At 39.6% G+C, this 14,276-nt stretch overlaps 1 protein-coding gene across 2 annotated transcripts; it reads left to right on the forward strand.

Annotated features, from left to right (window-relative positions):
* The first annotated feature begins 1,202 nt into the window (after window positions 1-1,202).
* Window positions 1,203-6,170, forward strand: LOC116878823 (gametocyte-specific factor 1-like). Of its 2 annotated transcripts, none has more exons than XM_032876566.1 (7): window positions 1,203-1,598; window positions 2,887-2,998; window positions 3,251-3,371; window positions 3,536-3,637; window positions 4,591-4,657; window positions 5,221-5,291; window positions 6,027-6,170. In XM_032876566.1, the coding sequence occupies exons 2-7, from the start codon at window positions 2,906-2,908 to the stop codon at window positions 6,038-6,040; spliced, it is 468 nt and encodes a 155-aa protein (XP_032732457.1). In that variant the 5' UTR covers window positions 1,203-1,598; window positions 2,887-2,905; the 3' UTR covers window positions 6,041-6,170. The 2 variants fall into 2 exon arrangements, with proteins under 2 accessions (XP_032732457.1, XP_032732456.1); XM_032876565.1 differs by having other exon boundaries at window positions 1,203-1,467.
* The last annotated feature ends 8,106 nt before the right edge of the window (window positions 6,171-14,276 follow it).

Below are 14,276 nucleotides of genomic sequence, written 5' to 3' on the forward strand. Positions count from 1 at the left end.
AATTAGGTCCCACCTTTATATGTCTGTTTCATATTACCCTGCCACTTCAGCTAACTCTAAGATTGCTGGAGCCTGGAAATCACTCATTTCCTTGTACTTGGTATATGAGAAAAGCCTACATTTTGGCATCAGACAGAATTTTGGGCTTGAATATTGTTGAGTCCAGTGGCCTAAGCCTTATGACTTACAGGCAAAGACCCCAGGTCTGGAGCCGGAAAGCTTGAGTCCACATCCCAACTCTATCGCTCAGCAGCTCTGATCCAGTCTCCCTGCCTGCCAAGTGGAGAGGATATTAAGAATCATTCATATCACATGTAGATATTGTGTGTATTAAAGAAGATACTACATGTGAAGTGATGACCTCGTTCTTTACTATGTACCAGGTACTTTAAGGGCTTTACATGTATTACCTCAAATAATATTAATTATATCAACCAAACATGCACTAGCTTTGTAACTTTAGGATATCTATCACCACTGAGTTGGTTTCCTGATCTATAAAATAGTGGTTATCCCTCATAGACCTGTAGAAGTGGTTATATGCTATGGTGGTGTTTGTAAACATTTGGCTCAAGACCTGGTACACTGGATTAAGAAGGCCAGAAAGAAAGTAAAACTTCGGGTTTTTTAAGATATAGTGAGCTTATGTACTTTCTGTGAAATTCTACTTGGCACCCCATAAAGAAAAAGGCCAGATTTTTTTTTTTAAGATTTTATTTATTTATTTGACAGAGAGAGCTCGCAAGTAGACAGAGAGGCAGGCAGAAAGTCACGGTGGGGGAAGCAGGCTCTCTGCTCAGCAGAGAGCCCGACGTAGGGCTCGAACCCAGGACCCTGGGATCATGACCCAAGCCGAAAGCAGAGGCTTTAACCCACTGAGCCACCCAGGTGCCCTGAAAAAGGCCAGTTTTAAAGATGGGACCAATTGGATCGAGCCCCGCATCAGGCTCTCTGCCCAGCGGGGAGCCTGCTTCCTCCTCTCTCTCTCTGCCTGCCTCTCTGCCTACTGTGATCTCTCTCTGTCTGTCAAATAAATAAATAAAATCTTTAAAAAAAAAAAAAAAAAGATGGGACCAATCATTCCAACTGGTAGTCCTGAGAGAAACTTCACTGGAAAAGCTATGCAGCAGTTCCTCCTAGAAACTGGAAGAACCCTCCTGAGGACAGCTTAGTTACCCAGAGCATGGCCTGGTAACCCTGGCTACAAATTAGAATCCCCTGTGGAACTCTTTTAAAGCCACAGTTAGCCAGACCCCATTTGTGAAGATTCTGGTCCAAGAGTTCTGGCAGCTCTGTCACTTTAAAACTACTCTGATTCTCTTGCACAACCAAGATTGAAAACCACTTCTTCAAGACTTAACTATGACATCAGAAACTTCCAAAACTCTGAGAAACCATCGATCATATGGTAGGAGAAGAGGAGTTGAGTAGCTTGAACAGAAAGTTGATTCACATCACTTCACAAAGGTACTCACTCTGCTTTCCCTCTCCCCAAACTTCAGCTGTTTGCCTTGTTTTGACCTCCAGAAGGACTGTTTGCCTCTTCAGATTCAGACAGTTCCCTTCAGATTCTTGAGAGTAGCTGCTTCAAAAATAAGGTAGGACTCAAGAGCGTTTAGACTCGGTTTAACTGTCAAGGTAGCATCGAGGCTAGAATCCTCTTGCAAATCCAACATGTATTAAACCAAATTGGCCTCCATTATAATCTTGGCCTCCCAACATAGGATATTCAGCTATCAATAGTTAGGTATCAGTATTAAAGCTCTTCTTCCACTGTCTTTGAGAATCTAAAGATAACCACACAATATTGGATTATACTGCAACCTTTATTTCCCAGAAAGCCAATTTACTTTACAGTAAGTGTTCATGGCTCTAATATTATCATTAATATGCAGTGTAAGCTTTAAAGAGCCACCCTGGCTTGTGTTCCTGAAAGGTACTGAGTCTAAATCCCTAGACTTAATCATCTAAATGCCCTCAGGAAAATCTGACATTTAACAGTCTATCTCTGTGCCCTTTGTCTATGCCCTAGGCATGATACAAAGCAGAATTGAAATGGGCTCTTCCAGGCACTTTTCTATCCTTACTGCTTCTGCCAGTCTGCCTTGATCCCCCACCCCCATCAGACTAGTCTGTCCCTGCTCTGCAGAAATCTCAGCTATAGCTGTTGCCTGGAAACTTGGGAGTCCTTGAAGTGAATGTCTGCTGGATAGCTAAAGACAGCTAGCCATAAGGGAAAGTAGGCCTCCTATTGGCAGTGAAATGTGGCAGATTCGAGATGGTATATTCTTAGTTTTCTTCTAAGAGTCTTCATATGTTAATACCTACAACTTTAGAGATTTCAGACTGGCATTCTCAGATAATTATAAAGTAGCCTGAACTTGAACATGGTACTGTTCATTCTTCCAAGCTCCGCTCCCCCAAAGTGGCTACACTGATCTGACAAGTAGCATCCTTGCCTAACAAAGAGCTTAATTTAGATAGATTTGGCAAAGAGATGTGAGGGAGCAGTGCTGAACAGTAAAAGAACCAGCTGCCCCAGGCTTGCTTTCTCAACACTCAAACTGATGGTGTTAAACTTCATCATACCCCAGTACTCTGAGCTTTCCAAGGAGCCCTGCCTGTATAATACTCTCTTTGAGGGCAAAGGATTCTATTCAAAACAACCTAGAAGACTAAAATATTTGTGCAAACATTAATTTTTGGTTTTCCAAGGCATGTAAGAAGTAAAGTTCTCCTATTATCTAACTTTTGAGGCTATTGCTTTAGTCATCCCAAACTTTCATAGCAAGATACCCACATCTCTCACTCTTCTGAGAACAGAAAGTAGGCCTATGACAAAATTACCTGATCTTAAATGTCAATATTTTCTTTTCCAACCCATAGTTCTTACTATTTAGGCCTCATGGAGCCAGAAGACTTAGAAATATGTCCTTATGACCCGAACCACAGGATGCCAGCCAGCAGGTTACAGTACCACCTGGCATCATGTAGAAAGGTAAGTTTTCCTGATTTAAAAAAAAAAAAAAAAAGTTAAGTCAGTGGAGGGAGAAAAATAAGCTCAGAATATAAAATTTAAAGTTTTTGTTGGTTTGTTCATTTGTTTTCAAGAACAATCTTCTGACTATATGTAGCACTTAGCAGTTCTTAATGTTGGAAATTGTTTGTCTTAAGCATTTCCAGAAGAGAATGGAGGGTGGAATACAGGCATTGTATAATAGAAATTTAACAAGAGCTTTTTTTCTTTTAGAAAAATCCAAAGATAGCTAAAAAGATGGCTAACTGCAAATATAATGCTTGCCATGTGGTCCCAATCAAAAGGCTCAAGGAACATGAGGCTAACTGTGTCAATAGAACTGCTGTAGATGATGGTAAGTTTTGTTTTTAATTTGAGGGGCAGATAAGTTACATCATGTGCTATTGCCCCCTGCCCCCCATATTTCATATGTACAGAAGTCTCAGCCAAATGAGAAGAAGGAAAAACAAAAGGAAGTTTCTACTCTGTTTCTACAACTTCTGGTCTGTTTTATTTCAGAGCCATTTAATCTTCCAAAGGTTATTTCTCCAAGTTTGGAACCAAATGAAAAACTTTCTAATGCTGCCAATCAGATTCTTGACCCTGATGTCTGGAACATAGGTGAGCATGAGTGAATCAGTGAACCCAGTTTTAAATGAAGGCTTGGATCCTAAGTTCTTTGTAGCTAAGTACTGTAGTCCTGGGTAAGTTAAGTCTTAATACTCCTCCCACAAAATCCTTCAGAACAATCAAATAAATCTGAGAATTTCCTCTGTCTCTGAAGAGGCAACCCAGCAAAAAGGGAGTCTAATTAAACCTGAGATCACTTATAACAGTTTAAAGAATCTTATCTTACTACTATCTGGCCACTTGCCACAGAAAAAAAGTATTGATATAAATTGAAACTTGTAGTCTGAAAGGTTTGGATTTATCCTATCTCAAGTGATATCTTTTCTCTAAAATGTAGCGTGTTATAACAAACAGAATTCAACAGTTCTTCTGTCAGATCGAGGTTCAACTATATGCTCAGTCCTTAAGGAAAGTTACTTCTTAAACACCTCTTCCTCACCTATAAAAGGAATAATACCTACCTCACAAGATAGATTAATATTAAATAAAGATGTATATGTGTATTAGGGTAATGCAAGTTCCTTTAACAAAGTTCAAATTGTATTGATATCATGGTTTAACACAACAGATGTTTCCTTATATATAAGCCCAGTGCAAGAATTCCATGGGGATTGTGCCTTGAGAACGCAGGCTTTTTTCATCCTGTGACTATCACCTTCCACACTTGGCTTCCCAAACTGTCACAAAAAGAGAATGGAGGTCCAGATCCCCCTTAAGCATCTTGGCCCAGAAGAAAATACTTCCAGTCACATTCCATTGGCCAAAACCAGTCATATGACCATACTCAGTCAAGTTGGTAAGAATGCAGTCCTAGCAAAGCAGCCAATTCCCAGCAACAACTATGGATGGGAGATTCAAATCTCTACTGCCAATGGCTTTCTCTGCAGCAATATAAAAATGCTTAGTACTGGTATCACATCTCCATCATCTCTCTTTCTTTCTAGAGAACACACATCATTCTCCTTCATTTGTTCTTAAGACATTTGCTCCAAAAACGCTGGTCTGTGAAAGGTAAGATAAATCATCTTATAGAAGTTATCAGAATAGAGAGCAAAATACCTTTAAGTTTGACTCTTAAAGTGAAATGGCCACTAGACCATAGCTGTGGCAAATGCCTAAACTTCAGTCTTGAATTTCGAAAGATCTGCATTCATGGGATCTGAGTACTTCCATTCCCTCCATAAGACTCTCTTCGGACTTTAATCCATTAAGGACTTGATTACATAAGATTCTCAGTTCTATGTAAGAGTTTCAAGGAATAAAAAACCAATTCCTAAAACTTTGAAGGGAAAATAATTACTACACTCTACATGAAATAACCTAACAAGACCGAAGGTTACATCTAAGGGTTAGAGAAGCCATCAGTGGAGTTTCCCACCACATACATAGGGGGACAGGAAGTACAAAGGAACTATATAAAACAGAAGCTTGCACAAAATCAATAATTCCTACTCTGACCTTTAATAATGTCAACTATTTTTGGTAAAGTAATTAAATCTCCTAGATAGAATGGTTAGACTAAATCTCTAGTTCTGGTCTCGAACTAACTTTTCTTTTTTGGTCATCTCCTACAGTGACTCAAGAGACATAAAAAAACAGTCTATGGATGGCCAACATCCTAACAACTACAAGTCCTGGAGAAAAGGTAGAGTAACTTTTTAAAACGAATATCCTAGTTTTACAATATTAACATAGCTTTAACTAATACCACTAATGTATTCTTTTTTTTTTTTCAAAGATTTTATTTATTTATTTGACACAGAGAGATTACAAGTAGGCAGAGAGGCAGGCAGAGAGAGAGAAAGAGAGGAGGGGAAGCAGGCTCCCTGCTGAGCAGAGAGCCCAATTCGGGGCTCCATCCCAGGACCCTGGGATCATGACCTGAGCCGAAGGAAGAGGCTTTAACCCACTGAGCCACCAGGTGCTCCCAACCACTAATGTATTCTAAATCTTCAAAGATTCTTAGACAAACTTTTGTTCTTTAAAAAATAAACCTATTTAATGGGTGCCAGGGTGGCTCAGTCGATTGAGCAACTGCCTGTGGCTCAGGTCATGATCCCAGAGTCCCGGGATCGAGTCCCGCATTGGGCTGCCAGCTCCATGGGGAGTCTACTTCTCCCTCTCACCTTCTCCTCTCTCATGCTCTTTCTCTCTCAAATAAATAAAATCTTTAAAAATAAATAAATTAATAATAAGTCTATTTTCTATTCTAAGTTCTTCTAATAGAAAGCAGGGAAAGTCCCAGAGGCTTTAAGTCAGACTGTGGAGAAAAAGCTATCTAGAACTTTATTTGAAATGCAACTAATGCTCATCAAGCTTAGGGCTTCCAATAAAACACTTACAAAATGACATTACCTTGATGTTCTTTTTCTACCCATAGGTCAGAAAAACTGATGGAGAAGCTGTGGATTAAAGAGCCAGCAGGCAGAAAATTAATTGTCTTTTTTTAAACTTTGGGGAAATCTTAACTGTCATGTTTTAGGTAACAACTCCAGTCATTGTTGGCATCTTAAAATGTTTATATTTATTTAAATAAAGAATATTTTTCCTATGACAAGCTTCATTGGATTTTTTTTTATTCTTCCTTGTTTTCATATCCTCATTTGTCAACCAAAAGCCCAGAGGGATTATTTGCCTATTTCCCTTATTAGTAGAGGAAATACAGCTATAATGTAAGCTATGCTATTCCTTAATCAGGTTCTTTATCCTCCAATTATTTTTCTCCTACTTCAAGTCATGTACTATGTGACCATCAGATCACCCTTCTTCAATCAGTTTTGTACAAATCTCCCATGCTTAAAAGATACAGTTTTGGGGGGCACCTGGCTTGATCAGTCAATAGAACATGTGACTCTTGATTTCAGGGTCGTGAGTAGAAGCCCCACGTTGGATGGGGAGTCTACTTAAAAAAACAAAAAACAAAAAACAAAAAAAACAAAACAAAAAAAAAAACAGAACAAAAGCTATAGTTTTTATGACAAGCTGAGTTTAGAGCCTGTCTCCAAATATCCCTTCTTAATTCTGCAGCAGTCAGTTTATTCCCATCTTAAATATACCTTACTTTTTTTTCACTCTGTTCATTTAAAAATGTCATCCCTTGCCCTTCAACCATTAAAATCCCTTTCTAGGGATTTCACAAACCTTCCCAAGAGAAGCTGGAATCACATGCTACTTCATATTTGCTATACCATATACCACTAGCCCAGTGCTATGCATGTAGTAGATATTCACATACGTGGTACTTAAACTGAACCAAGATCCAACTTACAACAGGCCAAAATTTGTTCCACTTTAGCTGTAATTTTTTTTCAGCTAGCTAATTTTAATGACCTTGGTTTTTTGCTAGTTTACTGACTGGTTCAGGTATATTTAGACTTATAATTAAAAGTAGAACTTACAACCAAATGGATATTTTCTGCCCTTAGAAGTCTTATCCCTGGGCGCCTGGGTGGCTCAGTGGGTTAAGCCTCTGCCTTCGGCTCAGGTCATGATCTCAGGGTGCTGGGATCGAGTCCCGCATCGGGCTCTCTGCTCTGCAGGGAGCCTGCTTCCTCCTCTCTGCCTGCCTCTCTGCCTACTTGTGATCTGTCTGTCAAATTAAAAAAAAAAAAAAAAAAATTAAAAAAAAAAAAAAAGAAGTCTTATCCCTAAGTATTTGCTAGATCCTTTTCAAATAATCTTTTTTTTCCCCCTTCAATTAAAGCAGAAAACAGAAGGGAGAAAAACTAGATACTTTTAGTATCTAACACATTCTATTATACTTTTACAAAGGAGGGCTACTGACTTGTTCCCTTATATTTACATAATATAAAAAAGATTTTTATCTCCTGACTAAGGCCTTACATATATCTTGAATTTTTAAAATTAACTTTGGTATATTAATACCAAACAATATGAAAATTAAAAGGTATCCAAGTAAAAATGGCCCAAAATGATAAAGATGTCTTCCATACTCATATTTTCAGGATATGGAATCTTCCCCTCAAAAAGTCTTAATTGGGGTGACTACATAATTTTTCCTTCAAACCAGGATACTCTTGACCATGAAAGGGGGGATAATAATTTTCCTGAGAAAAACAAAAAACCAGGTTGGCCATCCTAGTCTTAGGGATAAAACATCACTAATTAGGCAGTTGTCATTCAAAATATGGGTGTCAGATCCATTCATAACTCATTTTAAGAAGTTTTAAGGGATCCCTGGGGGACATAGTTAGTTAAACATCCAACTCTTTGTTTCGACTCGGGTCCTAGTCTCAGGGAGGTGAGATTAAGAAAAAAAAAGTTTTGAGCCCCTTAGAAGAAGGCACAATAGTAACTAAAATATCACTTTTTTTTGGCCTTTGACATAACATTTGGTCAAAGCTTCAAAAACAAAAACAAAAAAACTTACAGAAAATACTCAAAGCCTGCCTAGATTCCCCAAAGTCTTAACTATTCCTCCCATACTCCCATAACAGGTAGTTTATGTCTCCATTTAACATCCCTTCATTGTGATTTACTATTAATAAACTATAAGATGTTTCAGGAAAGGCATGATCTTGACTGTTATAGTCCTGTGCCCACAAAAAAAAAAAAAAAAAAAAAAAATCAAAGTTGCTGAATGTGAAGAATCTACATAGACATAGGGTAAAAAGAACCTCAGTGGGCGCCTGGGTGGCTCAGTTGGTTAAGCAACTGCTTTTGGCTTAGATGATGATCCTGGAGTCCCAGGATCAAGTCCCACATCAGGCTCCCAGCTCAGCAGGGAGTCTGCTTCTTCCTCTGACCTCTCCCCTCTCATGCTCTCTCTCTCTCAAATAAAATCTTTTTAAAAAAAGGATAATTAAGAAAAAAAAAAAAAAAAAGAAACTCAGTAACCTGGCTTAAATATTTATACTGAATATATCAACCTTTCAAAAACCTTGGTAACCAAATTCACTGATCTTCACCAAAAAGTCCTATCAAAGCAATTTAAATTATATTTGTGTAATAGTAATAAGACTTTATAGCTATAAAGGTTCTTCCCTATGATCAAGTTTAAGATTTCCACTTTTACATTCACAGTATGATGAACCATGGGGAAAAAATCACTAGGGCTCATTACTCATATCATAAATAACATACCAAAACATAACTCATTGGCTCCCCAGATCTATCCTATTGTTGTTCCATACTACATGACCTTTTTGTGCAGGCTTCCCAAGCAGCTGTGGTATAAAATGATGAAAGGAAAAAACCTCCAATATTTTAGTCTCTTTAAAAATTGTAGCGGCTATCCATTATAAAGGAGCAGTGTTGACAACTATAGTTATAAGGCAATGGTTTTCAAACTTTGGTGGGTATTAAAATCACTTGAAGACTGGGATGCCTGGGTGGTTTAGTCGATTAAGGTCTGCCTTTGACTCAGGTCATGATCCCAGGATCCTGGGATCAAGTCACAACAGGCTCCTTGCTCAGCGGGGAGTCTGCTTCTCCATCTGCCTGCCATTCCCTCTGCTTGGGCACTCGTACTCTCTCTCTCTCTCTCTCTCTCTGACAAATAAAATATTTTTTAAAAATTAAAATCACTTGGGGGCACCTGGGTGGCTCAGTCGTTAAGCGCCTGCCTTTGGCTCAGGTCATGATGCCAGGGTCCTGGGTTCGAGCCCCGCATCGGGCTACCAGCTCAGCAGGAGGCCTGCTTCTCCTTCTCCCATTCCGTCTGCTTGTGTTCCCTCTCTCACTGTGTTTCTCTCTGTCAAATAAAATCTTAAAGAAAAAAAAAATTTTTTTTTAATTAAAATCACTTGAAGGCCTTGTTAAAACAGATGATAGGACATCTCAACGCTGAGTTTCTGATTCAGCAGGACTGTGGTAAGGCCTAAGAATTGACATTTTCTCAAGTTCCCAAGTGATGCTGCGGTCTGTGACCACACTTTGAGAACCACTGGCCTGAACACAGTTTAGTGCTAGGAGGGAAGGAGGATGAAAAGAGATTACAAGAAAACATAAGAACCTAATCTCAGACAAAGGTTAGAAAATGCTTTTTTTTTTTTTTTAAGATTTTATTTATTTATTTGACAGAGATCACAAGTAGGCAGAGAGGCAGGCAAAGTGGGAAGCAAGCTCCCCACCAAGCAGAGAGCCTGATGAGGGGCTCAATCCCAGGATCCCAGGCTTGAATTCAGGACCCTGAGATCAAGATCTGAGCTGAGACTGAGTTGGAGGCCTAAACCACTGAGCCACCCAGGCACCCATTAACATTTTTTTAAATAACAGAAGAATGGCAGTTTTATAATTTTAGAACTGTTCTGTGCAAGACTAGTCTTTTGCATAATTTTTAGTAGGTAAAATTTCTTTAGTATTATTCTGCCATTCTACCATCTTTTCAACAATCTTCTTTCAATAAATTTCGTTTCTTCACCTATTTGTTCATAAAGCCTTGCCAACATGATACTAACAATGATTTGAAAACTCTGACTTAACAATTTACATTTTAGATATCAACACCAGAAAGAGAGTGAAGGGTTGTTTGTTGCTGACTTCTGGAAAAAGGAACTAGCTAGAAGTCAAGGAAAAAAACAGAGAACAGATTTCTCAAGCCCACTCATAACTGTTACAGGTGATATGGATTACACAGGTATATAATATTTACATATTGACACAGAAATAATTTAAAGTATAAATTTTTAAAAATCACTATTAGTTTTTTCATTCATCTTGTATTAGCCTGTGTTTCTAGAGCTAAATGTTGGCTATTCATTCCAAACTCCCATTAAGGACTCTTTTTTTAAACATAAATTTATTTTCTTTGGTTTCCTGGTGGCAGCACCTATCCCTGCTACTTTGCCTGAAAAATTACAACCAGCACCAACTTTTCACCCTCCTCTAAAGCAGTACTTCCCAATCTATCCTCATCAGTAACATTATCCATTAAGATCCCCTAGATCTTTCAATTTGAAATATTTTGCAACTATGTTTATTGAATAATTTTCCTATTTTTAATTATGCATTTAACTACCAATCAGAACTTTGCTGATGACGTTCAAACCAGAAAAAAAGAAAGTTAACATTTTAGTCTTCTGGTGAGCAAAGTTTAAGTTTTATTGGTTATCTAAAACACTGAAAATCCCTAAGGAATCTCAAAGACTACTGGAATTCCTTCAATCCTAAAAGCTGGGAAAACTCATTTTCTAACAAAGATATTTGAGGGGGCACGGGGTTGGGGGATATGCCTGAGGCCTCAGTTGGTTAAGCACCAGACTCTTGGTTTTGACTCAGATCACGATTTCATGGGTCAGCAGGGAATCTGCTTGAAGATTCTCTTCCTCTGCTCCTCTCCACACATTCTCCCTCTCAAGTAAATAAACCATTTTTTTGAAAAATTTTTTTAAGGGTGCCTAGGTGGCTCAGTCATTAAGCGTCTGCCTTTGGCTCGGGTCATGATCTCAGGGTTCTGGGACATGAGGCTCCCGGCTCCGCGGGAAGCCTGCTTTCTCCTCTCCCACTTCCCCTGCTTGTGTTCCCTCTCTCGCTATTGTCTCTCTCTGTCAAATAAATAAGTAAAATCTTTAAAAAAAAAAAAAAGTGTTTTTTAATCACTAGGGCATTGGTCTGTCTTTTTACTCGTTAGTCCAGAGTCTCTGTTTTTAACTTACAATTATTAATTCAAAAATACAATCTATAATTTAGGGATAAATGCTAGCATATCCTCAGATAGAGCCAGCAAGGATCAGATTCAGTCCAGGGTATTAATCCTGGCTAGCGCCTAGACTGACTCTTTATAAATGCCTTGGTCTCTCATCGTTTTTTCCCTTTTCAAATATATTCAATCTGGCTGAAAAGCCAGGCTGAAAGGAAGCTCAGCAGGGATCTTAGATAAAGCAGGAACTTTCCTGGTTGGAGATGAACGAACAAAGCATTTAAGAATAGAAAGAATAGATATGTGGTGCGTTTTTCTTTTTTCTTTTTTTTGCACATTTTTATTTTAAAGTCTCCACTGAAAGACAGTTTGGGGTTTTTGTTTGTTTACTTATTTAAAAGCTGGTGGGCATGGGGTGCCTGGGTGGCTCAGTCAGTCAAGCATCTACCTTCGGCTCAGGTCATGATCCCAGGGTTCTGGGATGGAGCCCAACATCAGAATTCCCTGCCCAGTTGGGGGGAAGTCTGCTTGTCCCTCTCCCTCTGCGTCTCCTTCTGTCCATCCCTCCACTCATGCTATCTCTCCCAAATAAATAAAATCTTTAAAATAAATAAAAGTTGGTGGGCTTGTTCCCCCGTGCTAAATGGAACAGCTTTTTCAAATGAGGATCCTGTCACCCTGACAAGGCATTACTGAATGCAGTGAAGCCTGACTTTGGGTTCTAGTTTGGTACCCACCCCCTCCATCCTCTCAAGCCCAGAAATTTCAGTCTGCAGGTATCTGAAAGGTACCTATGGGTCACGGTAACAGTGTCAACAATTTCACCAGCTTACTGCAATTTAAAGCCTGAAAAATCACATTTCACTTCAAATCACATTGGCTGCGCCAATCTGCATGAATGATGTGATAAATTCAGAGGTTTAGGATTTCAGAAAGATTACTTTAAGATATTCCTAACAATCTGAAACTGATTTACCAAAACAGCAGCTTTCTCTAAAATGCTTTGTGCTAAGCTTGCAATGAAGCTTTCATACTTAGCTATTATCTTTCAAGAAGCACTTTAACAGCTTGATCCTCCTTCACAGGAATTATCCAGGCTACTCGGGTGAAAGAATAGATTTCCTAAATTCAAAACAGTGCCTAGGTCAGTGGTTCTCAACCCTGACTGCGTATTAGAATCATCTGGGAAGCTTTTTAAAAATAACTATGCTCAGCCCTTTCTGATTAATTGGTCTGGAAAGGGAACTTGGCATAGCATGCCTTAAAAGCTCCCCAGATGATTCTAACGTACAGACAAGATTAAAAACCACTAGCCTACAAGAATGGCTTGGGTAGGGCGTCTAACAACACATTTCTTTTTAGGGTCTTAATGTGAGCCAAAGACTATGAAGCACACTCTCTTCAGCCCAAGGGCTGATAATCTTTAAAAACAACCGCCACCAACAACAACTGGGTAGGGACACCTGGGTGGCTCAGAAGTGTCTGTCTTTGGCTCAGGTCATGATCTCAGGATCCTGGAACCCAGGAGAGCCCTGGGACAAGGCTGGCTCCCTGCTCAGCAGATAATCTGCTTCTTCTTCCTCTGCCCCTTCCCCCACTACCACCCCCCCCATGCCCTCCCATGTGCATGCCCTCAAATAAATAAATAAAATCTTTTTTTAATATAATTTTTTAAAGAGTTTATTTATTTGACCGAGAAAAAGACAGCAAGAGAAAGCCAGGGGAGAGGGGAGTGAGAAGCAGCCTGCCCGCTGAGCAAGGAGCCTGAGGTGGGACTTGATCCCAGGACTCTGGGATCATGACCTGAGCCAAAGGCAGATGCTTAACCATGGAGCCAACGAGGTGCCCCTAAATAAAGAAAATCTTAAAAAAAGAAAAAAGGTAACAATCTATGTTTACTAAGTAGTCTCATATAAGTTATATTCAGTTCTTGCTATCAGGACAAGTTCTCCGAAGTCACATTTAGGCTCTAGAAACCACTGAAATGTTCCAAAAGTCTCAATCTAATTGAGCACTCAGACTGATCTCCCATACTGCCTCCTGCACCTTGGATAGTACAAAATTTATCATATTTTATTTTGTTTTCATATTTTGTTATATTTTATTTTATTTTCTTGGTTTTGAAAAACAGTATCACCAGATCTATCTGTAGTTCAACACCTTCCTTTTTTTTTTTTTCTTTTTTTTTTTTTTCTGTCTAGCTTTCAAAGGACACAGTCCCTTTTTTCTATAAATCCTTCCCAGCTCATCGTGGGGCCCCACTGATTTCTTCCTAATGTAAATTTCCAGTCGTGACCACATTTTTGGCATGTTATACTGCCATTTCGCCTTTCATTCACTTTAGGCCTAGTTTCCTAAGCACCTCAGGGACAAGACTGTTTATACGTGCGTGTGTCACCGTTTCCACAAGACTCACAATCTATATTTGGGTTTCCATTATCAGGTTATAACTTTTTGGCCCTCTTCACCTCTCCCAACTCTTCACTGAGCATTGAGCTCTCTCCTCAACTCTGACTCCCTTTAATCTAACTAGGGCATCCTTTCTCCAAGCATTCTTAGATACTACTACTGACGTTTGGATTTTAAGATTCTACAATGTTTGCTAAATGAAACCTAGCTTCCCCTCCTTGGTTATTTTGGCTCTTCTACAAAGAGCTTCTTCCGTCCCCTCAAAATCCAAATTACACTTCCAGCTAGACAACTTCCACAAACAAGGCTTCCTCCCAGCCAGCAGCCGACCCCAGCCAGTCCCCTTCCCCTGCCCGGTGCCCGTATCTAAGCCCTCATTCTCTTTCCTAAGATGGCGGCCACAAAGCGCAGGGGAGACTTTGCGTGAGTTCCACCCACGCAAGGCCACTATCATTCCGGAGACTCAACGAGCAGGGGCTGAAAGAGGAAAATGGCCCAAGGAGGTGGAGCGGGAAGAGTGATAACTGGTCAAGGCGCCGTGGCCCGGGAAGGCCTGGGAGGGAGGGCCCAGGGGATCCACGCTCCCGTGGAGCCAAGACCAGCGTCATAGGAAGTGGGGGC

The sequence above is a fragment of the Lontra canadensis genome, unplaced genomic scaffold, assembly GCF_010015895.1.
Source record: "Lontra canadensis isolate GAN:19392208 unplaced genomic scaffold, GSC_riverotter_1.0 scaffold59, whole genome shotgun sequence".
Classification (NCBI taxonomy): Eukaryota; Metazoa; Chordata; class Mammalia; order Carnivora; family Mustelidae; genus Lontra; species Lontra canadensis.

Coding starts and splice junctions, on each gene's coding strand:
- LOC116878823 (XM_032876565.1), top strand. CDS start 1,406: ATGGTAGGAGAAGAGGAGTTGAGTAGCTTGAACAGAAAGTTGATTCAC. Junction 2,999..3,250: donor ACCTGGCATCATGTAGAAAG/GTAAGTTTTCCT, acceptor TTTTTCTTTTAG/AAAAATCCAAAGATAGCTAA. Junction 4,658..5,220: donor AAAACGCTGGTCTGTGAAAG/GTAAGATAAATC, acceptor CATCTCCTACAG/TGACTCAAGAGACATAAAAA.